The sequence below is a fragment of the Cinclus cinclus genome, chromosome 8 (genome assembly GCF_963662255.1).
Source record: "Cinclus cinclus chromosome 8, bCinCin1.1, whole genome shotgun sequence".
Lineage (NCBI taxonomy): Eukaryota > Metazoa > Chordata > Aves > Passeriformes > Cinclidae > Cinclus > Cinclus cinclus.
In genome coordinates, this window is record NC_085053.1 from 21,692,448 (window position 1) to 21,717,518 (window position 25,071).

The 25,071-nt window shown below is 41.3% G+C and overlaps 1 protein-coding gene across 3 annotated transcripts; it reads left to right on the top strand.

Annotated features, from left to right (window-relative positions):
* Position 1: 1 nt before the first annotated feature.
* Positions 2-23,576, top strand: AKR1A1 (aldo-keto reductase family 1 member A1). Of its 3 annotated transcripts, XM_062497754.1 has the most exons (10): positions 5,481-5,513; positions 6,055-6,150; positions 12,175-12,294; positions 14,016-14,167; positions 16,260-16,455; positions 17,058-17,257; positions 18,290-18,362; positions 19,270-19,356; positions 22,974-23,054; positions 23,154-23,576. In XM_062497754.1, exons 2-9 carry the CDS (start codon positions 6,061-6,063, stop codon positions 23,037-23,039), a joined length of 984 nt encoding a protein of 327 aa, XP_062353738.1. In that variant the 5' UTR covers positions 5,481-5,513; positions 6,055-6,060; the 3' UTR covers positions 23,040-23,054; positions 23,154-23,576. The 3 variants fall into 3 exon arrangements, with proteins under 3 accessions (XP_062353737.1, XP_062353739.1, XP_062353738.1); XM_062497753.1 differs by lacking the exon at positions 5,481-5,513 and adding an exon at positions 2-3,867 and having other exon boundaries at positions 22,974-23,576; XM_062497755.1 differs by having other exon boundaries at positions 5,456-5,513; positions 22,974-23,576.
* Positions 23,577-25,071: the final 1,495 nt, after the last annotated feature.

Genomic DNA, 25,071 nt, shown 5'->3' on the forward strand with positions numbered 1-25,071 from the left:
AGTCCCGGGAGGTGCCGTGGAGATATCCAATGCCGCGGTTGTAAACGATTGATGGGCTTGGTGCAAGAAGCGATTGCATTTTTACTGCTTTAATTGACCGAGCTCTGATTATTTGAAGTCCTCAGAGGGTACGCAGGACTTTGAGGAGGAGTAAGGGATTACTGGCATGTCATTCATGTGAATTAAGTGTTGGCCGTCGACAGAAGTAAAACGAAACCTCTCACGGGCAGAGCAATGTGTGTTCGCAGTGTTACAGAGGTGCGGTATCAAATCTCCATCCTCTCGCTCTGCACTACCCACTATTTCCTCTCCCTGATATTCGTTCCCAAGGCTTTCGTTGATTCTTCTCCATCAATGGGAACACCGATCCAAGACACGTAAGTCAGCGAAAGAAAGATGAAGACGAAGTTTAAAGTCTAATCGTTGAGCTTCAGTGGCAGGATGGAAACCCTTGGAAGATACAGTTACTTCAAGGAGTTTTGCATCATTCAATATTGAAGCTGCTCTGAGGGATGTTTAACCTCAGTGATTCCTCATAAGTACGGCTTTTGAATTAAAGCATGAACAAGCAGTGTTGTACTTTTTAAGGACCAAATTCTGAATTTAAATGTGAAAGCTTTATTAAATAATGAACACTAAAAGCCATATCAAGGACAACAATGCTTGCTTCTGTCAAAAGTGATAAAAGTGTTCACCAAGTGGTTTTTACTCATCTGTTTTGCAGTTTACAGTTGTGTTTCTTATACCTGTTAAAACTTGATTATAAATTGCAATGAGGAGAAAACCACAAAGGATTAAAAAAACTTTAAATGTTTATAATCAAGATCACTGTGTAGTGTTGCTGGGTGACCATATGCATGTGGTGGTTCACCCAGAGATGACTCATTTCAGATGAAATTAATCCTTAAATAATGAAAGCAAATAACATGTATATATGTACTCAGGAAAAAAAAAATCTGCACTCACTTTCTTGCAACTAATTTATCTACTTCTGTTTCTCTTGCTATAGCACATTCTTTTACAGGAAGAAGTTTGCTATTTTCTTAACATCAGCATTGTCATGAGAATTGAGCTCTATATCTTGGGACACGTACCTCCCCATCCCCTCAGGGCAATGAACCTGTGAACAGATTAACCCCTGAAAAGTCAGGCAGTCCTAATCAAAACCTCCAGAACAATGTAGTCTCACTGCAACTCTGGCATGTTTACCAATAGACAAAGCAATAATGACTTTCTCATGGTTTCTGACTCCTTTAATGACTGTTATGTTCGTTTCTCATACTTTCAGATGCACAATATACCCAGTATGCTCTGCAGGTTGTTGCAGGATTGTGCTGTAAGCATTGCCTTTCCATTCATATGTCTGTCGCCTCATTAGTTTTGATTAATTTCTAAGCTTGTCTTTCCAGACATCAGTTTTTGGAAGTCTTGGAATAATAAATTGTCAGGGCCACTCCTTGTTCAGTGAACACCTGGGTTTCTGTTGCCTTTCTCAACCTTCAGATGTAAGATGCTACTTAGATTAAAACAATTATGTTTTTGGGGAAGGAAAAGGCATGTCTACCCCCGCAGGTACTGGAGGGATGGAGTTCTCTCCCCACCTTGCTTCTCCACACAGCAGTGTAACTGTGGTGTTGTGTTCTGCTAAAATAGCTGCTAGACAGGATCAGCTTGTACCTGATTAGCATGGAGCATCAGAGCCCAGTGCAGGCCTCTCTGCACCTATCCACAGACACAGGGACACAATAAATACTTCATCTACCAACAAACGGGAGCTGGCAGGCTCTGCTGTGCCAGAGCACTGAAACTACCCAAACTGGGAGCCAAGATAGCTTTCACATCCATCATTTTCATCTCATGTATCTTGGTTGGGAATGCACCCCTGAGGCAAAAAAAACAAATGCCCTGCTGTGTGTAAAATGAAAGGCAAAGAAACTGGATCTGTTTCAGAACATTACCACACTTTTGGGTTTCCATGTATTTTAGAATGGTTTTATGTAAGAGTATCAAAGATTTCCAGATCTCTTGGAATAGTAATGGAGCCCCTGCATGTCCTCAAAGGCCCCCCTTGGGACACCTCCACATATTCCCTGTGGAGTTCATCACTGCATGTGCCAAAAGCTCACTGAATCCTGAATATACCAAATATCCTACGTACACCTGGTACTGTCAAAGACAGTCAGAGTAGAATCCTGGCCTTGTGGGGACAATTTAATTTAATGTGTGCAGAAAGTCAGCTGACAAGTCAACAACTGACTAGTTCCATGGGGCATTTATGCACAAGTAGCTGGTGCACAATCATTTTAATGAAAACAACTGCATGCCATTCAATATACAATGCACATATTAGCTTTCCTTGTTTGAATCAAGTGAAGACTGTACTTCTAGGTCAAAATGTCTTACATTTCCTCTTCTCTGCATATTCATTTTCAATTAGGAAGCTATTACTGTATGTTTGGATGACCACTGCCTTTTGATGACAAAATGTTTTAGTCTTCCTGACCTCTTCTCTTTTATTCCCTACTATATTACTAGAGGCTGAGGTTAATGATAGTTTTTGTATCTGAGATTTATATAATTCAAGCATCTTTGCTTGAAGATTGTGGATTTTCAAACGGATTTGTGATTGGCAGGGTCTTCATAAAAATAAATCAAACTCAGCAGTGATTCCTCCCCCTTTATTCTTTCATTTCCTGCTTCCTGTTACTCACAGTTGTTGTCTTGTCCTTGCACTTTTCTTCCACTTTCTTTTATTTTCTCAAAACGGGCTGTGCAACAGAAAAATCTGGTCACATGCATGCCCAAGAGATTAACTGACCTTTGTGCCTTTAAGCCTCCTGAGCTTGAGTTCAAGTCAGAACAGCAAAGACAGAACCGGCAGCAGATTTATCTTTCTGGAAATAAGTAACAGGCTCTTCAAAGCCCCACGAGAGGTGTCTATTGCCTTATTTCTGATCTAATCTTACTCTAAGTTCTGAATGTTTATAAATTGCTTGTAAAGATGGAAGCCTGGAGTAAAAGTCAAAACCTAGTCTGTTTTCAGTTGTTTGAGGTCGGGTGCACCGTTGATTCTCGATTACAGGCCAAAGTCTGCTCCAGCAGAAGGCTTTGACTTCCCAGGAGCAGGGCTGACCCTGCCCAGCAGTGAAAGCACTCACCTGAATGAGCCTGCCTTAATCACATGGTGGTCAAAGCAAACAAGAAAATTAATTCCTGACCATCTGCAAGGAGAGGAGCCCCAGCCTTCTTTGCAAGTGCTACTTCTTCTTTATGCACCTTAAAGCGCAAAAGGTGAAGCCAAAGGAGTGCAATTGGTCTTTCACTTTTCCTGGATTTCTGTTATTTAGGGCAGCAAATAAAAACAGGGCATAGTCGTTCTTCCTATACGCAGAAATGGCTTCAAGAAGCCACTACGAACAGGAGTCGGGGAGATGCAAACACTTCTTACCGAATTTATGTGCCAGGGTCGCCCTTTGCCGCTTCCCCCCGTGCCGTGCAGCCCACGGCATTTATCACTTCACCGCCCGGCGGGAGCGGCGAGATTGAGCTGCCCGGGCTTCCCGACAGGAACCGGGCCGGGAAGGCAGAGAGATCAGCGAGGCAAACCTGATGAGGGGACCCAAGGAGGTATGGGGAGCGGGTCGGTGGTCGGGGCTGGGCCGGGCTCTGAGAGCCGCCGGGGGCAGAACCGTGAGAGCAACTTCAGCCCAGCTAGATGGACTTTCACGTTTGAACCGTCAGGGGCACCCGCGCTGCCCCAGCCCGGGGCGCGTTCCAGGCGGAAGCGGAAGGGCCGGGCAGCAGCGGCAGGAACGGCAGGAACGGCAGGAACGGCACGAACAGCGGCGGTAGCGGTCGGTAGCGGGGGTGAGTGCGGGAGCGCTGCGGGGCCGCCTTGTCCTTATCGCCCCTCCACCGCACCCCGCGCCGGGCGGGCCCGCCCTGCGCCGCCCCGATAAGGGGCAGGTGGGCGCCCTCGGCCGAAACGCACAGGGGTTACCCTGATCTGTGTAGTAGAAGCTGTGATAGCTACTTAAGTATTGCTAATATGTGCCTATTTGTCTATCTATATCTCTTAGCGGTATGCATAGCTGTGGTTGTTTTACTGCTGGAAGACTCCTCGCTTTAGATTGAAAATGCGCTGTAGCTGTAGGTTGATAAACCGGAGTAGTTTGCGTTACTCTGGTTATTGATGCATCCTCCCACCCTTACATTCTCCTTGAATTACTCTGAGCTTTAATTCCTTTGTGTGAATATGGCAGTAGGCTGGTGATGTTAAACCATATCTTGCTTGTATAGAATTAGTTTGCTTTTATGTTTGTTTTTATCTCTGCCCTTCTAAGAAGAGGCTTCCAGCTTTTTAATGAACTGAATAATTATGCCTAGCATCATAAATTCTCCTAAATCCCCCTATTTCAGGGAAGAATCTGAGTGGAAAGTATTAATGTATTTTTTTTTCTAGTGTCTACAATTCTGATGTGTTCCATTCTTCCAGAAGCTGTTGTTCAAATCTCTCTGCAGTGTTAATATGCAATATTACATGAAGCAAGATGGTTCTTAAAAATGTGCTGATGCTAGTTATTGATTAAATGTGTACCTTGTATTTTGGGCTGAACTCTTGCCTTTAAGATGATTGCACAACATGGTTGTGTAAAGCATACGGTTGGTATCTGATTTGTATTATAGGCCAAAGTGAATACAAAAGCCTTTAATTTTTAATTGTGTTGCATGATGCAAGAAGACATCTTTCTTTGGGCAGCGAACTTCAGATAAACAGCACCTACTTGCATGTACCTGGCTATAGAATGTCTGTGCAAGCTCAGAGTTGAAGAGAATACTGTTGGCACCATCATTCTGCCTTCTCTGACCTCCTACCCCAATAAAACAGATGTCTATCAGCAGTTTGGTTCACCACTGATTGTCTTCGGCACCAGTAGCTGGACTTAGCTCAGTGCAAGTCCAGGGCTGTTAGTTCAGTGTAATGATTGCCTTGCACCCAGAGGTGCTAACCCATTACCCTGATAAGAAAGGCACTCAGGCTCTAAGGTATCATCTCAAATGATGTTTTTTTAGAGCTAGACCTTTAAAAAAAGAGGAGGATGTTGATAATTGTGCATCCCCAGCTTGTGCAGCATTAAGCATATCTCACACAGCATGGCGTGCAGACTCTGTCCATACCGGGGGTTACCCTGGTTTTGGTCATTTGAACTGCTAGGGATTCTTTTACAAGAAAACACCTCTATTCATCACTTCTACTGTCAAACAGAGAGGATTGCTTGCAGGAGAACTTCCTGCTTTTTTAGATAAAGGCAAGGATACAGAGGTGGCATAATTGCAAGTATGAAGTGCAAGCTACCTGCAGACTTCTGTTCCAGTTTGCTGCTGAGCTTATCCTGCAGCTTGTGCATCCCACACCCCAAAGCTGGGCATGAAGTGCAGTACAAGATGACCTGGACCTACTCAAGTTAACTGTTACAGAGATCCCCAGTTCCTTGGTGTACAACGGCCTTCAGGTCAGGATCATTCTAACTACTCTTGTATCTCTCTAAAAAACAAGTGTGCTGTTTGGTGTCCACTGTTAAATCTACAAAATTTTGGCTTGAGAAGCTAAGGAAGAAATTGAAAGCATAAACTGTGTGAACACATCCATCAGCTGGGACCTAATTATGTGAGGAAAATGACAACACTGAGAAGGCAGACCTATTTTGGGATAGTATGCTGTGTGGATGCTGAACTCTGAAAATATCCATGCCTCCTACATAGTCAGATATTCAATTAACATTGCATTCTTCCACTCTTGGTTATTTTTTTGTTGTTGTTTTTGTTTTTTGAACAAAAAAACTAATGATTTTGGATACAGCAGAGCTTGGGAAGTAACTGCAATCAGCTAGCGAGCTTTGGAGCTCATCCTGAATGCAGTTTCTTTTCAACTGTTGGGACACGCTGTAAGCCCTTCCTTTGTTGATGAAAAAGCTTTGCCATTGTGAGCAGAAAAGGTAAATTGTTGCAACTTGAAGAATTTCTGTAAAACTGTTTGTTCTTTTTATTCTCTAGGCAAAAATGCCTGCAACATGCGACTTCGTTACACTCCACACTGGGCAGAAGATGCCTCTCGTGGGACTGGGAACTTGGAAAAGTGACCGTGGCCAAGTAAGCCTGAGAACAATAGGACAGTGTCCTCTCAACTAGTATGTGTGTTTGTGTACTTTTTTGGAAGGTCCCAGATCTGAGGCCTGGATCCTTTGCTGAGCTATTCTGGTCTTGAGTCCACCGAAGTTGAATGTATGTATGTGTGTATTTGCATAAGTAAGGCCTTAAGGCACAAAGACTGCAGATCCTTCAGTCTTGCTAACCCTAGCCTCAGACGGTGGTGCTCTGGGACATAAACCCAGAATAAGACCAATGAGTGGTGTTTCTGTAATGTGGGACCTGATTTGTCCACTGGCAAGTCCTCAGACTGCCAGTCTGACCAGACACCCCTCTGGTTTAGGCTGATGACTCAGCAGAAAGCATTATTCTGGGAGGCAGAAACTCAAGTTGATCTTGTAATAAGTCTTGTTCCAGCAGCCAGCCAATGGTTAGCAGGAAAACAAAGAACTTGCTTGGGTCAGCCTGCTGTTAGAACAAGATGGCTTATGTATCATTAGACATTCACTCTGCTTCTGAATGCAGTGAATTGGCAAACACCACACTTGGAAACAATTCTGTGTGTTACTACAAACAGTCTGTGGGAATGTTTGTGTGCTCCATGGTGTGCCTGCTATTGTAATGATTCTCTCCTTTGTCTGTCTTCTTGTATCTCTTTCATTTAGTTAAAAGATACAGTTTTTGGGGAGGAAATCATATGTACTTCCTCTGAAAGTAAATGTCCACTGCTTGGTGAAATTCTAGCTGGTACTCAGGAAATTGTGGAATCACAGAATGGTTTGGGTTTGAAGAGACCTTAAAGACCATCTAGTTCCAATTCCCTGCTGTGGGCAGACACCCTTCCACTACACCAGACTGCTCAGAGGTCGATCCACCCTGGCCTTAAACATTTCCAGTGATGGGGTATTCACAGCTTCTCTGGGTTATGCACACCACTGCATGTCTGTGCAGTAAATGGATGTCTCACTGCAACTCTTCTCTGAGCTTTATGATGTTTTTTTCAGAGTATGTTGGATGACACTGTGCTCATGACTGAGAGGGAAAGTTAAAACTCTTCTCAAGGCGTGCTATTCTCTTGTGCTAGCTAGAAGAAGAGATGGGAAACAAGCTATGAAAATTAAATCTATTCAGAGCCATTTTACTGTGGGTTTTCCTGTCCAAACAACTGTCAGGACAGTGGATCTGTTTGGAACAGAAGTTGTAATAATGTGGAAGCTGAATTGGTGTGAGAGCTCAGTCAACCTCTTAAATGAGGGAAAGGGTGAATGTGCAGCTTTGCCACTTAAAACATCAAATGACAGCTGAATTAAGTTTGTTAACATGCACAGACTTAATGGATGAATTTCTGTGCAGTTAAATGTGCTTTGGCTAAAGCAAATGTCTGAAACTAAACAAACGAAATATGTGTTGTTTATTTTGTGAACTAATTGTTCTGAGAAACGTGTGGCCTTAGAAAGGAACTGGGACAGATCCTGTTTGTGCATAATTTAAACCTAATTCAATTGGATTTTGCCACAGTCAGCAGTTGGCACTGAACCCCACACAGCATCCAGCCATCTTATCTGGGTTTCCTTGGAAGTCACTGGGAGTCACTTCTTTGGAGTATCTGCTGTCTTCAAAGACTTCCTTGTAGAATGTATTGAAGGCAAAATCTAGGAAATGCAGTGAAAAGGGCCAGAGTTACAGAAGTTGTTGCTATTCCTATGGAATAAATGAATTTCTGCTTATCACTTTTGAAAATTCAGGGGCATAGCAGCAATTTTTCAGTGTCCAGATGATTTACCCTTAAAAGGACATGATGTAGTTTAGGCATAATAACTGCTATTATGAATTAAAGACTAGGGGCCAAAAATTCAGAGAAGCATAAGAATTAGCATTGATTAAATTTGGTTTAGCTGTTTCTCAAGTACGGGCAATTTATTAAAAGCTCTTTTGTTCAAGGGCTGCATTAGAAGCAAGTGTGGAAATGGATGGCTTTTAAATTATTTCAGGTAAATATTTTGCAGATTGTAATTATTTCCCTTGCCAAGCTTGAGTAGTTTTTTTATTACTGCTGTTATTGTTCCTGATTGTAAGCAAGCCTTGACTTTGTAGACAGATCTTAGCAGTCCAGTACAAAGGTGTCATTGCAGCCTTGGTTTCCTAGATATTAATAGGGGGAAAATAACTGAAACTAGTTCCATGTCAAAAGACTATAGGATTGACACCATACAAAATCAAATGCTAGAAATTTGTTTTGCATGTTTCCATAGGAATATGATGGAGGGCTGTGGAAAGGAAGGGAGCACAGTACAGAAGTTTATGAACTGGCAGGCAGCATGAATGAGTTCAAAGAGAAATCCATTCAGACAGGAGCATCAAGAATATCAGTACTGTGGCTTTTTGATATTGCAGCTGGATTATCTGTAATCCTTTAATGCTTTGTTCTCTACTCTCAAGTGAGCCATGGTTTCAACCTGGAGGATTGATCCCCACCTGATGAGCAGCCTAACCTGCAGTGGCAGAGGCTGCTTCTGTGGGACCGGGAGACACAGGGCTTGTACCTCTGTGTGAAACCTTGGAAAAGCTGAAGAGAAGTGCACCTCAGAAAACCAGTCAGACAGGGTGTCTTGTGACAGGATTGCAGCTTTGGGAGAGAATGTTTAGTTCTTGAAGTTTGTTAGACAATATAGAGAATCCTGGTTTACAGGCACAAAAAATCACTGCTGTTAAGGAAGGGACTTAAATTCAACATTTGAAGGCTAGGAGGCAAATCCCTTTATTTTAGGGAACACCACCTTTTAAATTTGCATTATTTATCTGGTGGTGTGAATTCATTTTCAGCAAATTTTAGTGCAGTATTTAGAAACTGTGATACAGCAGCACTTGGGTTCTAGTCATAGTATATCTGAACATCATGTGCACTGATTATCTGTTTTTTCCTACTTCCTGTCTGCAAAAGGGCTGCTAAAATGTGTCAGCTTTGCAGGAAGCAGGGGAGGCTGGTCAGAGCCTTTTTTTCCCCAGAAGGATTGAACTGTTAAGAGTAGAAATCTCTTCACAATGGCTTGGGGCTGTGCATGAGAGGCTCCTGGGTCACTTGAACTCTGTGTTGCCTGGAAGTATAAAGATGGCTTGTTAGTTTTTTAACCTTTCGAGAGGCAAATTGAAGAACTGGAAATCTAGTAATGGATATTATAATTAATGGGAACTTGCAGACTGTGTTTTTAAATCTGCTACTGATACTGTGTTCATCCATCTTCAAAGGAGGATGGATGGGTGGCATGGCCAAGTCCCTTACTGGGATGTTTAAATGGGAGTGTAGTTCCTTGGACTTTGCTGTAAAGTGAAGGAGAGTGAGGCTCCAACTGCAACCTATGTCTGTTTTGGGGCAAACCATTTGAAGAAAGGCATGAAACAGCTGATGAGGCAGCAGCAACAGTGATGCAAGGTTTGGGAAAGGTGAGTTGTGAAGAGAGGGAGAAGCACCTGAAGTTAGTTATGTGGTCAAGAGAGGTTTGAGAGGAGCTGTGCTGGCACTTTGCAGTTGTGCAAAAAGCCCTCACAAAGGGAAAACTGTGATTTTCATGTCCAGGAGGAATGGGATGTGGCATCAGGGCCATCTTTGTGAGTCATCTAAAAGACTTTGATCATAAAGATTTCAAAGCATTAGAACAGACTGCCTGTCACAAGAAGTGCTATGACAGATATGTGTAGCAGTGCTCCGGATTTACTCTCCCCAGCTGTGGGTCTTGAGGATAGACTGGAAGATGTCTCAAGATCCATTCAGACCTACTTTTAGTAAGACCTAGCTTTTTATTTCCGTAGGGATGGATTGGTGAGTCACACTTGAGCTGTGACTCAACTTGCCGAATGCAAAGTAAACTCACTAATTGCTCCTTTCATAGAAGTACTGACATGCTAAACTAAAGAATAGATGGAAAGTTTGAAGGGTCATTTGGCTATTTTTACTTTACAACAACAAATACCCACAGGCATATCTTCAAGTGCTTTTTTTTATGCTCCCTCTTGATTGTTTGCCTTTTGTGTGGAACAGGAGCTCTCTGTTCACATTGGAATGTCTTAGGCTAGGAGTAGTTTACCCAAATACAGATTTTTTTTCTCAGATCCAATCCTTATTTAAATTATCAGTCCCAGTTCTTTGGTGCTAGAAATTTCTCAAAACATGCTGATAAAACAATACAGCTTCTTGTTGATTGCTTTGCAGAGACATGTTTGGAGTGCTTTATCTCTGTTTTTCTGTGAGTTATGCCTATTTTTATTTATGGAAACTTTGTGCCTGTTTGTTTAAAAAAGTACTAATCTGATACAGTAAATAGGAGGTTCCAGACATAGGACATTGATATTTTTCTGTCCCTCTCCACAAATCTCACCTTTCTGGAGGTTGGATACTGAGTCTTAAAAGCCTTTACTATGTCTCAGGTGATTTCAGAATGACCCTGCCCTTGATTTTGTAGTGACATGAGAAATGTCTTTGTCAGGTGAAACAAGGATTGTAAATGCCATCCTGCTGGAGAAAGGAAGAGTTCACTGCTGTAATAGAAGTGCTTTGTCATCCTGGCTAAGGGAAACTGAGTTTCCCTACACTCCAGTTTTCCTCTCAAAATGCCAAAGAATGTAGTCAGAATACCCTGTGTCTGCTTTTACTGCACTTCATGACAAGAAAAACAAATCCACCAGTAGGAGAGAGACCTCACATTTGATTCCTATTGCCTTTTTGTAGCATCTGAAAGCAGGACCATACACGTCTTTGCTTGGTATTACTAATTTTGTCAGCTTTAAATTTGAAAATGCTGGTACTTTGATTAAGTTGAAAGAAATCAATTTCCCTCTAGCCTTTGTGTACGTATTTTTTAATCTCATGACAAGAAAGGTGTGATCTCACTTAACATTTATGGCCCTATTGCATCAAGCCTTATACATAAAGTAATTTACAGTCTCGCACAGTCTTTGAGAGACAAGTCAGTGAGGTGCAATGTGTAGCAATCCCTGTGCAGATCGGGTGTGTTATTCTTTCTGTAGTACTTCAGAAGGACAGATGTAAGAGAGAATGTGTGCTAGCTGTCCACAGGAAGTTAAGTGAAACAGATTTTACTAAATGGTCATCAGCCTAACAGGACATGATGATTACACTGGCAAATGTAGTAATTCTTCATTCTTGCACAATCATTTATAAAAAAAAAATATTAAAAAGCTCCTTATGAGTCCTCACAAAGATGCCATTCTTTGTTTCATTCTGGACTTGCTCCATATCTGAGGCCCACATGTGAAGACATTTGGTGCTAGTGTTTCATTAGAGCTTTCAAAAGCAGATGCAGATTTGATATAAAATGCCTAGGTTTCCAAAAATTATTCTGGCTTTTGTGTGACAATATGGAGCAAGGGATGCGTTGCTGTTGGCAACACCTTCATTGTCAGCAATATTGAAATCAAAATGTAAAGTAGTGAGCATCATCAGGAGTATCCAAGCAGTATGACTTTCTCTGTTGTGCAGTCATGAGACAAGAAAGAAAAATGTTCCATAAAAGAGCATTGTCTTGGTAATTAAGTGTGAGTGGCTGAACCAAATCCAAACTGTGGTGATTCTGGAGTTAGAAGTCAGCTCTTTCTTTACTGGGCAAGAGGAAATATATTCTAGGTTTGACTGATGTTGATCTGTCACTTTGGTCAGAAAAGTTGTCTTCCTAAGCAGTAACTTACTTGAAAACTGCTTCTCATAGCTCATTTTATATTTAAGAGAAGTAAAGAGTAGGAATTTGTTTTATCTAGTGCATTCTTGCATGCTGGCCCTGTGTGCACAATCTATTTTCTTGTTCCTCTTGGAGTATCTGCCAGCAGTTTGCTCTTCCCCCCCTAAGGACTGTGCCACAGAGACTCTGGAACCTCCAGTTTGAATCTCGTGACCTTATGGAGGTCTGTGGTTTTTTTGAGGGGTGTTCTTCGCTAAGTCTCTTAGCGTTTTTTAACTTTTCCCCAGTGCCACATCCCTTTTGAGTGACTGCACGGGCGATGTGTTTCTGGTTGCAGGTGAAGGAGGCAGTGAAACACGCTCTCAGCGTGGGCTATCGCCACATCGACTGCGCAGCCGCCTACAGCAACGAGGCCGAGATCGGGGAGGCCTTCCAGGAATGTGTTGGGCCCAACAAGGTAAAAACACAGGAACTGCCCTGCTGACTGTGTGCTGTGCCAAAACTTACAGCTGTCTCCTGTGAAGTTAACATTTGTGATTTTTCCTGCTGGTCTACCCCAGCTGTTGGCTGTTTATCAGGAGAAGGCATGAAAGAGGGCTTTCTCTCCTTAGAACCCTCCTGGCTGTCATGGGGAGGAAAGATTGTAAGAGACATTTGGATGGAAGATACAGAAAATGCCTTTGGTGGTGGTGGTATTTTTCCTTTTTCTGCCCCTTTTCCTCTCACCAAGTATCCCAATTTGGATACTTTGGGATTTCCAGAATCAGTAGTTATAATGTGAAATATTTGTCATAATTTTTATGAAGAGTTACCCTGACTTTCCAGTCTAGCATGCTATGGGGATAGCCACAGAAAATTTAGTTTTTTTGGTTATTGATGAAGTATCAATTGTAGGTTTTTTGGTTATAGATAAAATATGAGTGAAAAAATGTGGTGAATTTTAATCTTTTTTAAAACAGTGATTGCATGTGAAAGGTTCATAAATGTGACTCCACATTTTCCACACTCTCATGCATCTGCACCTGAGAGTTTGAAGCCTAAGTATAATGTAATGTGACAGGCATTCATATGTATGAGCTGAGGTGGAATCTTAAATTTATTCCCTAAAGGGGCCAAAAGGATAACCTGTAGAGCCTCAAAGCCCATGGAAAGGAAGTTTTCATGTTCTTGCTTTCCTGCTGCTCTTGCCTTGGCTTTAGGGCAGCCTCTTTGTTATGTGATGTGCTTGAGAGAGGCTGTTTTCAGCTTGCCCCAGGCATTCCTCCCTACTAGACAAAGGGAAGCATTTTGTTCAGTTCATATATTACTTAGCTAACTTAGAATTTGATTCAAAATTATTTTTAAAAGAATTTTTAAATATCTTCATTTTAAACACAACATCCTTGTGTGAAACACAGAAATAATTGAATGGTTGGAAGAGAGAAACTAAGGAATTAATCATTCCAAATTCTTCAAAATAGACTTAAGTTTTGTCAGACGTGAAACAGTGAGAAGTGTCCTTTCTGATGGAATTCTGTGCTTCAGTTTCCCAGTTTGATCTCCCTTTCGTATTTTATACTTTCTAGTTAACCAGTTCTCCATTGTTTTATTTCTGTTCTTACCTTCCAAGACAGGGTACAGGGCTCTCAGTTCTTAGTGTGTTCCTTCCACAGCCTAGAAACTCAGATGCAGAGGTTTGGGAAATCTTCTGATTATTTTCCCACACTCTTTCCACAAGAAGCAATCTTGGTTTATAGCATGTGATGAGTAAAGTAAGTTAGCTGGTTGAGCCTGGAATATGTGAATTGTTAATGGAAATTTCATAATTTACATATGAATAAGCTTGGTAATCTTTCTTTTGGCCACATCACACTTAGTAATAGCTTTAACCCTTGAACTGGAAGTTTTGGAAGAGTGTTTACATGGAAAGGAATTTTCTTGGTTTTTCAAAGCTTCTAATTGCTAAAATATTTTATATACTTTAAGACTTGCCACTTTGAGTATTACTCTGGCTTTTCTCCATCCAGTATATTTTTGAAAGGTTTAATTTGTAAGTTCCATGGGTTTGTTTTTTTTTAAAAAAAAACCATAACCACAAAACTTCAGTTGTTCTTTTTGTTTTAAAACTAATTGGTGAATTGTTGCAATTCTCTTTCTGAACTTGCTCCAGTATATTATGCTCTCCTTCCTTTCTTGAAGGTTATTAAAAGGGAGGACCTGTTTGTAACATCAAAGCTCTGGAATACCAAGCACCACCCAGAAGATGTAGAGCCAGCGCTGAGGAAAACACTTGGAGATATGAAACTGGATTACCTGGACCTGTACCTCATGCACTGGCCTCATGCCTTTGAGTAAGTTCTAGATGCAAAGGGCACAGAAAGCAGATACACCAGTTTTACATAAGTGGCTCATGTTATATCCTGAGGATGTTCTTTCTGTGCTGTGAATTTCTTCCTGTTTATGCTGCCTGCAAGGTGTTTTTTGGTGTTTAAAGTTTAAAATATTCTAGTGTCTTCATCTAGGCATTGGGGAACTGTAGCAGCTGTTCTTGGTTCTGCCATTGGCCTACCTGGAAACCTTGAGGAAATACCAGAATTGCTTTGTGCCTTAGTTGTACTGATCTGTAAAATGGAAATTAAGTGCTTCATAGAGATAACACTTTTCACATGTAGTTATTTACTTTACTGGAATGGACAAGCACATGCAGTATCATGGTGGTATCTGTATGAGGTGGAAGTGAATTGACTTTTTATGACACAAACTGCAGTAATTCTATGATTTGAGGAAATAAGAGACAAAAAAGTTTTCCAGTTAAGTGATAAATGCATTTATCCTACAGTCCCGTGAGAAGTACAGTTCCATATTCTATTTCCTTGTAGATGTGGAAGTAGTTGTTTCCACACCCAACTATAATCAGCAAAAAAGGCAGGAGGAATAAATCTCCGTGCCAGATGCTTGCATGGAGTCTTCACTCAAACCTTTTCAGTTTAAGGAGCCTCTGTTCTGCAAATCTGAGAATGTTTTTTCTCCTTCTAGTCACATGAACTGAATTTTACAAATGTCATACACTAATGATAAGATGAAAGATGCTCAAAGTATAAATATATTCCTCAGCATAACAGCATGAGGAAATGTTTTTACCTAGAATTGGTCTGGAGGAAGAGCTGTTAAAAATTCCCACTGTTGTGCAACAGGTTTGCTTTTCATTTGCTTAAAAAAAAGCACTGCTTTGATAATGACACATAACACAAATAATCATGTATGTTTAGCAACTACTAATATTTAAATTTAGATTATATTGTGACAAATACTGACAAAAACTGTTGGCAAAGCTGACAGTCTAATAAAGCAGTTTCATTTATTTTATCATTGGAAACGGTATACTCTGCGGTTTTCCATTATTTCTTCTTAACTGTTTTAATGCATGCTTATTTATGATGCCTGTTGCATTGGGAGGCTAAGCTAAGGAATGTTATTTACAGAGAAATCAAAAAAGACTTCCAGATTAAAATTACAGAGCCTTTAGGTCTTGAAAATTACTCTCACTTAATACAGTACTCTTGACATATGAGGCTGCTCTTCTGACTTAGGAGCTCAAAAGGGTTTCAGTTATTATTGGTTCTAGATTTATCAGTGACATAAAGAACCATCTCCCCTTGTCCCCATGTACTGCCATTTCTCACACCATTCACTGATTAGCTAGAGCAGTGTAAGAGTCTTAGTGCTGAGCTAGCAGAGTCCTGTGGTGATTACTGAGCAGTACTCTTCCAGAGGGATTGCTGATACCCTTCCCAGCATGGACTGCTCAGAGATCAGTCATAGCGCTTTGGCTGTGGGGGTGTCACCTGGCACAGCTGGGTACTTTGTGTCTGTTGGGTTAGTTGTATTTTTTTTTAATATGTGTTGGTATGACTAATTGGAAGGAAACACACACAACCTATAAACAGTGTGTATATGTGAAGACTTCTGGGAGAATCTGTGCTTGTATTGAATAATGACAGCTACAGAATCCAGAGGGAGTGGAAGGCCAGTGTCCTTTGAATATAGCTTTTCCTAGATACCTCTTAAACCCAGATCCCTTTGGTAGCAACTCCTAGCTGCCCTCTGAGTTGCTGCTCCCTAAATCAACTGTTTTATTGGGATCAAAGTGTGCAAAGAGCTGCTGTTGTGTGTACAGTGATTTATCAATTCTGTGTACTTACTGCTGTGTGAGTACTTCAAAGTGCTGTGTAACAACTTTACATAGGAAAGACTGTCTTGTGTAATAATCGCTTATAGCTTAAGTAATGAAATGGAATTGAACAGACAGATTCATTCAGTTTATACTCTGTCCTTCAGACTATGTAGAAACTTTCAAGACTAGTTTGAGGAAGGTTTCTTAAAGTGAAGAACTAATATAAATAATTTGGTGTATATATTTACACTTCACCTTTGATGCTGTAGACGAGGGGACAATCTCTTCCCAAAGAATCCCGATAACACGATGCGTTATGACTACATTGATTACAAGGAGACCTGGAAGGCTATGGAGAAACTGGTGGAAAAAGGTCTTGTGAAAGCCATTGGGCTGTCAAACTTCAACAGTCGTCAGATCGATGACGTACTAAGTGTGGCTACTGTGAAGCCAGCTGTGCTCCAGGTAAGGTGGATAAAGGAGACAAATACTTTTCCTAATTGTCCATAAGAGTGAAGAATTTGCAAACCAGTGTCATGTGTTTAGCACAAGAGGTGCAGCTTCTTATCTGCATGGAAGAATATAGCCAGCTCTGCAGGAGCAGGCACACAGAGGCTGTCTTTCCCAGCAGATTGGAAAGGAGGCCTACACCCAAGTTCTGTGGACATTTATGCCTGCTTAGATTAACAGATCTGTGGAAGAGTTCATCTTCCATATCAGGAACAATTTAGTCTATAAAAAGGAAAGATTGTGAGGGAGTAACTTGAATCCCCACTGCATAGAAGTTCCTTGCTTGTTGGATGATCTGTTTGGTACCAAGGGAAAGTCCAGCACCGAGCTTAGATGATCTGTTCTTTGCTTCCTGTAAGCTTAGCCTACCAGACACTTCTTTCTCCTGGTAGTGACTTGAGTTACTAAGGTTAACTTAAACCTTATCCTCATACGGTTTTCTGGATCTGCAATGAACTCCTGTGATATGTTTGGTTCTTTTGTGCTTGACTTACTGTTTTGTTTCATAGTATGTTGAGATGTGCTCTGTAGCTGCTCATTGTGGGTCATTTTCATAGGTGGAATGCCATCCTTACCTAGCTCAGAATGAGCTGATTGCTCACTGCCAGAAACGAGGACTGGTGGTCACTGCCTACAGTCCCCTTGGCTCTCCAGATCGCATGTGGAAACACCCAGATGAGCCTGTGCTGCTAGAGGAACCTGGGGTCAAAAAAATTGCAGAAAAATACAGCAAGTCACCTGCACAGATCATCCTCAGGTACAGAATAATTGTGAGAGAGGTGGTGTTTGGGACCCAGCCTTCAATCAAGCAAAACATACAAGCTAGAAGGAATCCACTTAGAGTGTGTCAGGGAGGGGCTAAAATCACAGAGAATGCCAAAAGCAAACCCCACTTGGTGCTTGTTTTACAAAGCTGGTAGAGGTGGTTCTGCCTTAGGGCAGGTAGACTGGATCAGAGGCAGAGGGGTCCATTCACAGTCTGGATGCATGTCTGAGATAGTCCACATGGACTGATGCCATGTCTGGACAGTACCTTTTCTGCTGGGAAATAGCAGTAGGACAATTAAAACAGCAGTGTACCATATCTGAGTGCCCACTGAATTTGCATGTGGCCAGTTCCTTGAAACCTTTAGTGCTTGCTGCACTCAGGTGGGCTCCCAGGAAGAGGAGCTAAGGAGACTTGCCTCCTTTGCACTGAAGAACTATTTGCTGTTTTGTTTTTATATAGCCAGGTACTGGATATTAGGAAACAAGGTGACTGAGTGATACCCAGAATGACATCAACACCTTGTATACAAAAATTGGATTTCTATTCTCATTTTTCTTTACTGGCTTGTATCCATCAGTGTCACTACCACAGTCTTGGGCAGTAGCAGGTTAGCCAGAGAGCTGATTATGTTCAAGATTTTGTACTCAAGCCACTAGACAGGCACTTCAGGGATCTGGGTTTTCATCTAGTTTCTGAGTGGTTGTCAGGTTAATACTTGCTTGAAATGCCTAAGTATGTTTCTCTGACTGTTTCTTGGGTTTTTAGCTTAAAACACTTGAAACCTGGGTGCTTGTTGCAAGGTATGGACATCTTCCCCTCTCTGATGAATTCAGTTATTACTGTCTTGCTTGAGCTTGAACATACCAGGTCCTAATACAATACAGGGCTGTGTCACTCCTGTGGAGATTTTTATTTCACAGGAATGGATGGCATCTTTGCTGCCACAGATTATTACTCAACCAACATAAACACCTATTGTTCTTGGACTGCACGCACAAAGTCTCTCCCCTCCTCTTGCAGATGGCAAGTGCAGCGTGAAGTGGTTGTCATTCCCAAGAGTGTCACTCCTGCTCGCATTCAGCAGAATCTCCAGGTAAGCTGAAATGGAGGAGTTTCAGAAATGCCCTTTTCATGTGAGTAATTGCTGTACTGTCCTACAACTTGCAGAGCAGGAAGCTGAGGCACTTGGTTCATACTTGTTCATCAGTGTATGCACATGCTGGGGAGGGAGGGTAAAGATGATTTTTGAAAACAGAGGATGTGTTTTAAGCAAATCGGTGTGTGAGTGTGCAATGTACACATGCACAGTCGTGTTATCAGAAGGTAATGTACTTCGTAGAGGTCTAAATGAAAAGTCTGTACACAGATTTATTGAAATAGGGAGTTTTTAAATTATGCTCAGTGATTCTCACTTGAGTAATAGTTGCTCTATCCTGCAAGTTAGGGCTGGTGATTACTTCTCCAGCAAACTGCCATTCTAGTGATGCTGAAGGAGTAAGTGTGGTTCACTTCTGTTCTGAAGTAGACACTTTAGAAATTATTTGAAAACCCTAACTTTAAGTAATCTTGAGGGATATTTCTGAATCCTTGGATCTTTTTTTCATAAAGATTGGCTGGTTACATACTTGTTTTTAAGTAAGGAATTGTTTCTCTAACTGTTATTCCCATTAATCTGAATTTTGGCATGCAGTATGGTGCTAGAAATCTCAAGAAATTCCCGTAAATTCTGCAGTCACTCGTGGTTTAGATGAGCATGGAAAGAGAATGTTTATCAATTAGGCAGCACTATGAGAAAGGGTGCCACTGCTTTCTATCTTAGTGGCAGAGCACTACACAGTACCAGTGTAAGCTCAGAGCTGGCAGGTGTGTGAACAGCTCAGACTTAAAGCCTTTGCTATGGTGTTTGTTATGAGTTTAATTGCAATTTCATATTTATTATCAGAAAACTAACCGATGGCAACCTATGGCTATTGAGTAAAGCCTCTGGCTTTTATTCTCAGGTGTTTGACTTCAGCCTTGCAGAAGAGGAGATGAGCCACATTGGAAGTCTGAATAAAAACTGGCGTTACATCGTGCCAATGATTACGGTAAATTTCTTGTGCTTCTAATAATTTTCATTATGTGCATATGACCACCATGTGGGATTTTTACAGTTTTGTTTCTTTAGTGTTCCCATCAGGACTATTTACTCATAAGAACTGCATCTTATTAGGGTATCTAAGATGAAAGAATTTTTCAAAAGCTGGGTGCAGAAAAGGCAGCTTGTCAAAAACTTTTGTCCTGTGTTTTGGACATGGGTGGTTCTTTTGAGTTCTTATTATTGATTCCCATGGGTCTTTAAGTCAGAGTCCCATCTTCAAATCTCACCAAACTCCTGCTGATTTGTTCTTCTCAAGTCTAAGCAGGCTAAACTCCATGGCATTCCTCCAGAAGTACTCATTGTGCCAGCTGTCACTGTATACTTTGTACCATAAACCTCTAAGATCAGTGATGCTGCTGCTTCTCCACATCCATTGTGGAAGGCATATCAGGGAATTTGTCCCCTCCCCTCTGCTGTGTTTCCCCTTTTTCAGAATCTGTTGTAATGACCTTTTTCCAGTGTTGGGAGTTTGGATTAGGCTGTTGTGGTTTTCTTCCCAAAACCATTAGCTGCACCATTTTTTTAGCATCCTTTAGTAATTTACTGTGCCACATGAACCCTTACCTCATGCTAGCAGATGCCAGTTTGTATTTAGAGAAGCCACTGCCTTGTAAGTGTTGAAGTCTTCTTGGTCTTTCTTTTATTATGTTAAAGGCCCTAAACTTGTTCCTTTTCCCTCATTGCAAAAAAGATAGTCAATGCTTTGTTGTCTCCTGTCTTTATAGTGTTTCTCCTTTCTTTTTGTCCTGCTTCTCATTTTACAACAGAAAGATACTGCCATTCCTTGGGGCATCACTGGCCAGGATATGGCAACTGTAACAAGTTGCTGTAGTTGTGCCATAATGAATCTGAAGTGATCCCTTTTCTGCTATACAGCACACTGTACAGATACAGGAAATCTCAGCAAATTTGGGAGCTGTCAAGCATAACCTGGCCTCTTCAGTGCTTTGCCTGTAAATTATCCTTCAGTAGTGGCTGCTGGCTGTAGGAATTCCTTGGGGAAAGCTTTTCTCCAGGATTTATCATTGTGGGTTTTTTGAATACTTGAGAGTAAATCAGTGATCAGCCCAAGTTAGAAAAGAGAAGCTGTGAATGTGTGGGGAATTACTGTCTCATATCAAGAGTAGAAACGTGTTACAGCTTTCACTGTTTGTCATTCTTGCATGAGCCTCAGGGCCACCCTTTTAACTGTATGTGTGCATAAATATAAACCCTTACATCCCTGCAGCCAAAATTATCTCTGTGTTTATGGATCAGGAGTCTATATACCAAACAAGCAGCTCAGCTGCTGATCTGTGTGAGTGGGGTAGTGACAAGCACTGACACTTCTTTCAAGTGCTTTGGTACTCATGCTGCAAACAAAGTTGTTTTGTTAATGAAACTGCAAAATACATTAAAATGCAGCCTGGCTTGAATGAGCCAGGGATAATTAATGTGCTTTTGTTACCTGGGAGACCTGATCAGATCACAAAGGAGAGATGAAAAACAGTTCAAAGTGGCAGCCCATCCAGCTTGAGAAAGGGTGAATGTGATGCAGCTGGGCTTCAAAGATATTGCCATATTGTCTGATAACAAGACAGGAAGAAGCAAGATGAGTAGAGCTCAATCATGGCTCTATAGCTCTAAGATCTCTAATGGAACCTTTTGTCTCCTGCCCATCCCTTCTGGGCTTATTAGAAAGAATTTTCATCAACTGTGAATTAAAATTCCTGCCTAACCTTTCATGCCTGTCTCCACTATGAATCTGACTTTATGTCTGGATTTCAAAGTATGATATGGCAGTGACGTGAGAGCTCCTATCATAACTGATGAGACAGTTCTTCTTGGCTTTACTTCATTGATATTGAAGCAATTTACTTCACTCATATTGATCTATAGCCACAAGTTCTTAAAACTGCCATTCTCTTCCTCATTGTGCAGGTTTAAAGCCTGGGGGGAAGCTATTACATTGCATATAGAAAATTAAAGTTGCTTTACACTTTTAACTGTTTATTGTCTGGATAGAGTTTGAAAGATACCTTGCAGCAATCTGAAATCCAAACATTTTTGGAAATATAATTGGCCAAGGAATCTGCTTAAGTGAAACTTAAATGACTGTCAGGCCAGGAGAGGAGGAATGTAATGAGCACATCATGATTTCTTTTTAAGAGTTAGCTACTATTGACCTGCAGGTGTGTTCATTGCTGATTTTAACCCCTCCTCCTTCTCTCAAATTCCTGGAGTAGACTGGAATCAGTGATGTGAAACATTGCTTCTGGCAGCTGCTGTCTTGACCTGCTGTGAACAAGAATGCTTGCCTGTTCTGTGTGGACAAATATGCAGGGGGACACAACTGGGGGGTTGGGAAGTGAAGAATGTGAATTCTAGGAACATGAGGAAGCTGTTGGCTTTCAAGAGAACTTGAGGAAACCTGAAGCTTCTTTGACACTTCTGTCCTTTTTAAGGATTGCCTTCAGCTGACAGCTACATTTCAAATTTGCTTTAATTTGAGCAGTACTCAAATGTTACACTGTAACATCTTCATTCTGTGCTCTGCAGTGCCCCCAGGCGACTCATTTCATTTAAACCGCTCATTGCAGGAATTCCAGTCGCTTTGAAATGCAGGTTTTGTATTCAAAGCTAATGGGGCACTTGCTAGTAGAAGTCCCTGTGATTTCCTCTCTGCCCATAACAGTTTGAGTGATCACTACCATCACGTTTATATGTATAAAAATCAAGGGTTTCTCTAATATAACTTTTATTGAGGTATTAGTGGTTTAACTTAAGTTTTGGCTGGATGATGCTTGCCTGACATGTGGGGGAGGTGTGTGCTCTGGGCCAGAGTGCTCTGGGCCATTGCTGCACCCAGACTTCCCCAAATGTTACAGATGAGGTTTTACCTCAGCTACATGGAAGTTGGGGGTGTTGCAATGGACTTGGTGAAACTAGAAATGCAAGCTGTCCATCTGAATGCTTTGAGGTAGGGATGTAAGAACTGAGACTTCTGCATGGCCATGTCTGGTTTTGGGCCAGCCGTGGCCTCTGGTTATCTGTAAATATTGGTTTCAGTGCTCCCATTTTACAGCTGAACAAGCTGGTCTTCTGTAGAAATGTTCCTAAAAGGAGTTCAGTGACACTATTAATGCCTCAGTATATGACCCCGAACAAGCCTCTCAGTGTGTTTCATCTTATCCATCTCTAAAATTGGCAGCCCAGCAATTCTCTATCATAGAAACATGGACAAAGGCTCCAACTCCAATAAAGTGTTTGGAAGTGTGCATGTTACAGCACTCACTCAGTAACAGCTACAAGGCACAAAGCTTTTAACTATCCTTAGTCTAATTCTTCAAGTCTCTGCAGCTTGAGAGACTCTCGCTCTAGGCTACAGAAGTCCGTCTTTTCTTTCAAGAAAGGCTAATAGGACTTGGGAATAGAGGGAAGAGCTCTTGTTTAAGCTGAAAAATACACTCCTAGATGTTTGGGATAAATACAAAGGTTTAGAAATCTAAATCACTGAGAACTTAAAACTACAAGTAAGAATGGATTTAACCTTTCTGACTTGAGTCTATCTTTTTTATTTCACAGGTGGATGGAAAGCTAGTAGCCAGAGATGCTGGACACCCCCACTACCCCTTCAATGACCCCTATTAACTACTGGAAAATAAGGTGTTGAAGTAATGCTCCTGTGTGTGCCCTTCCACAAAGTAATTGTTACCATGATTTGTCAAAAGCACCATCCAAATTTAAACCTTCCTTCCCAAGTAGGTTTTCCTACAATGTGCTACTTCTAACCAACCTCCTGCCTGGAGATCCTAATAGCCTCAGTGCCAAAGTTTGTGGAGTTATTACAATGACTGCAAGCTGGCTCCTGGAGGCATCAGATCTTTTGGAGATCAGATAAAGAGTGATGGAGTCTAAGTCAAGTTCCAAAAACATTGTTATCAGACTAGGGCATTACTTTGGGTAATTACTTTGGTCAATACCATGAAACGGTTTTGAAAACTTCAGTTACTGCCATGATGAGGGAAAAAAAAGAAGGCTGAAGGCATGAAAGGTTTTTAGGACTAAAGAACTGTTCTGCCATCAACTTTGATATCTTTATTGATAATTTTTTTACGCAGGGAAAAAGGTGAAATATGCTACATGTGCTATGTCTATAAACCATTCATTAAAACTCAAGTAATCAGCCATGCCCAGTGCTTTTATCCATTTCATAGCACTTTTGGGACCTAGAGTTCTCAATTTTCTCATTCTTTTAATTTGCCTGTAGATTTGAGCAGAATAAAAGCAGTCCCTGGAGCAGGCCTTCAGAGCAATCCTCTCTCCTGCTTGTCATAGTGCTAGGTTTCAGCTCTGACAGCAGCTCTGATCCTATCACAAAAGCCACAAGAACTTTTCAGCAAATCTTGCAGAAGTACATCCTGCTTTTCCTGTGAAGCTATCCAGTGTTACTTTACCAGAGATGTCCAATTTGAGTTCTGGAAGGTCATAGAATTAGTTCGTAATTGTACAGTAAGACCAACGACCTTTCAGAGCTCCCAATGTTTTAATGTTACATTTTTGGCTGCTGCCAAATGTCTTTGGTTGATGCTTAGGAGAGCTGCTCCTGTCTCCTGCTGTACCACTGACCTGCTAGTAACTCGGGGTGAGTCATTTGCCTTTTGTGCCTGTTTTCCTACTTGCCATGTCTCACTGCTCTCCTGGCAGGGACTAATTTGCTGAGTGCTGTTGCACTCTTGGACTGGAACTCTAGCTCTAAGCAGTTTCTTTTTGTTTCAGTCTCCTAATGAATTGGCTGGTCATCTGAGCACAAAGGGCATGAGGTGTTAGTACCTACCTATGGTCTCCTGGTGACACTTCCTGTGGCCTTAGAAATATTAACACTTTATTTTGGTCCTCTCTTCCTGTTAAATAGGATTAATTTTTTCACACAGTAGTAGCAAGAAATTAGAAAAACAGTCTTTTGTATCAAATAGTTCAAAAGTTAAAGAATTAGACATTTTAATTTGGATAAACTCATTTGCAATAGGCCCATAGCAGATCCATGTATTCATTTTGAGTGTAAAGCCTTCTCAGGTAATTCCTGCCCTGGGCCTCACAGTGTGCAGCTAAACTACAAAAAAAAAAAAAAAAAAAAAAAATGAAACCCATTTATCACTCCTTGTAAACCGCAGGCAAAATTTTAGGCACTTCTGTTCCTTCATAAAATGTTTCCTAATTCCTGATGAATTTGCCTCAGTGGAGGAAGCCATTGCACCTCATTTAGGATTCTTTACTAGACTGGGCATTTCTCCTAAGGAAAATTAAATTCCTGATGGTTTCTTTAATTGTTCTAATCAAACATACTGACTTTGAATACGGTTCTTGTTGCAATCATTAGGCAAGCAATTGTACTTTGAAGACATGCTGGAGACTGCAGTCATCCTGCCAAGGACAGTGGTTTTTCTTGCTTGTCTCACTTGCATGCTTCCTTGTTTAAATAAATTCTGTATTCATTGTATGACTTCGAGACTTTTTCCCCCCCTCTTTTCTCAAGGCCCCAATTAACTTTCTCTACTTACTTCTCTGAGCCAGAGTACCTAAGTGGGCTGGGAGAATTCCCAAGACAAGCAAATTAATGCTGTAGCTCTGTGAACCCCACGCTTCCCTCCTCTGTTCCTGCAGCGGGGTTGAAGCTGGAATA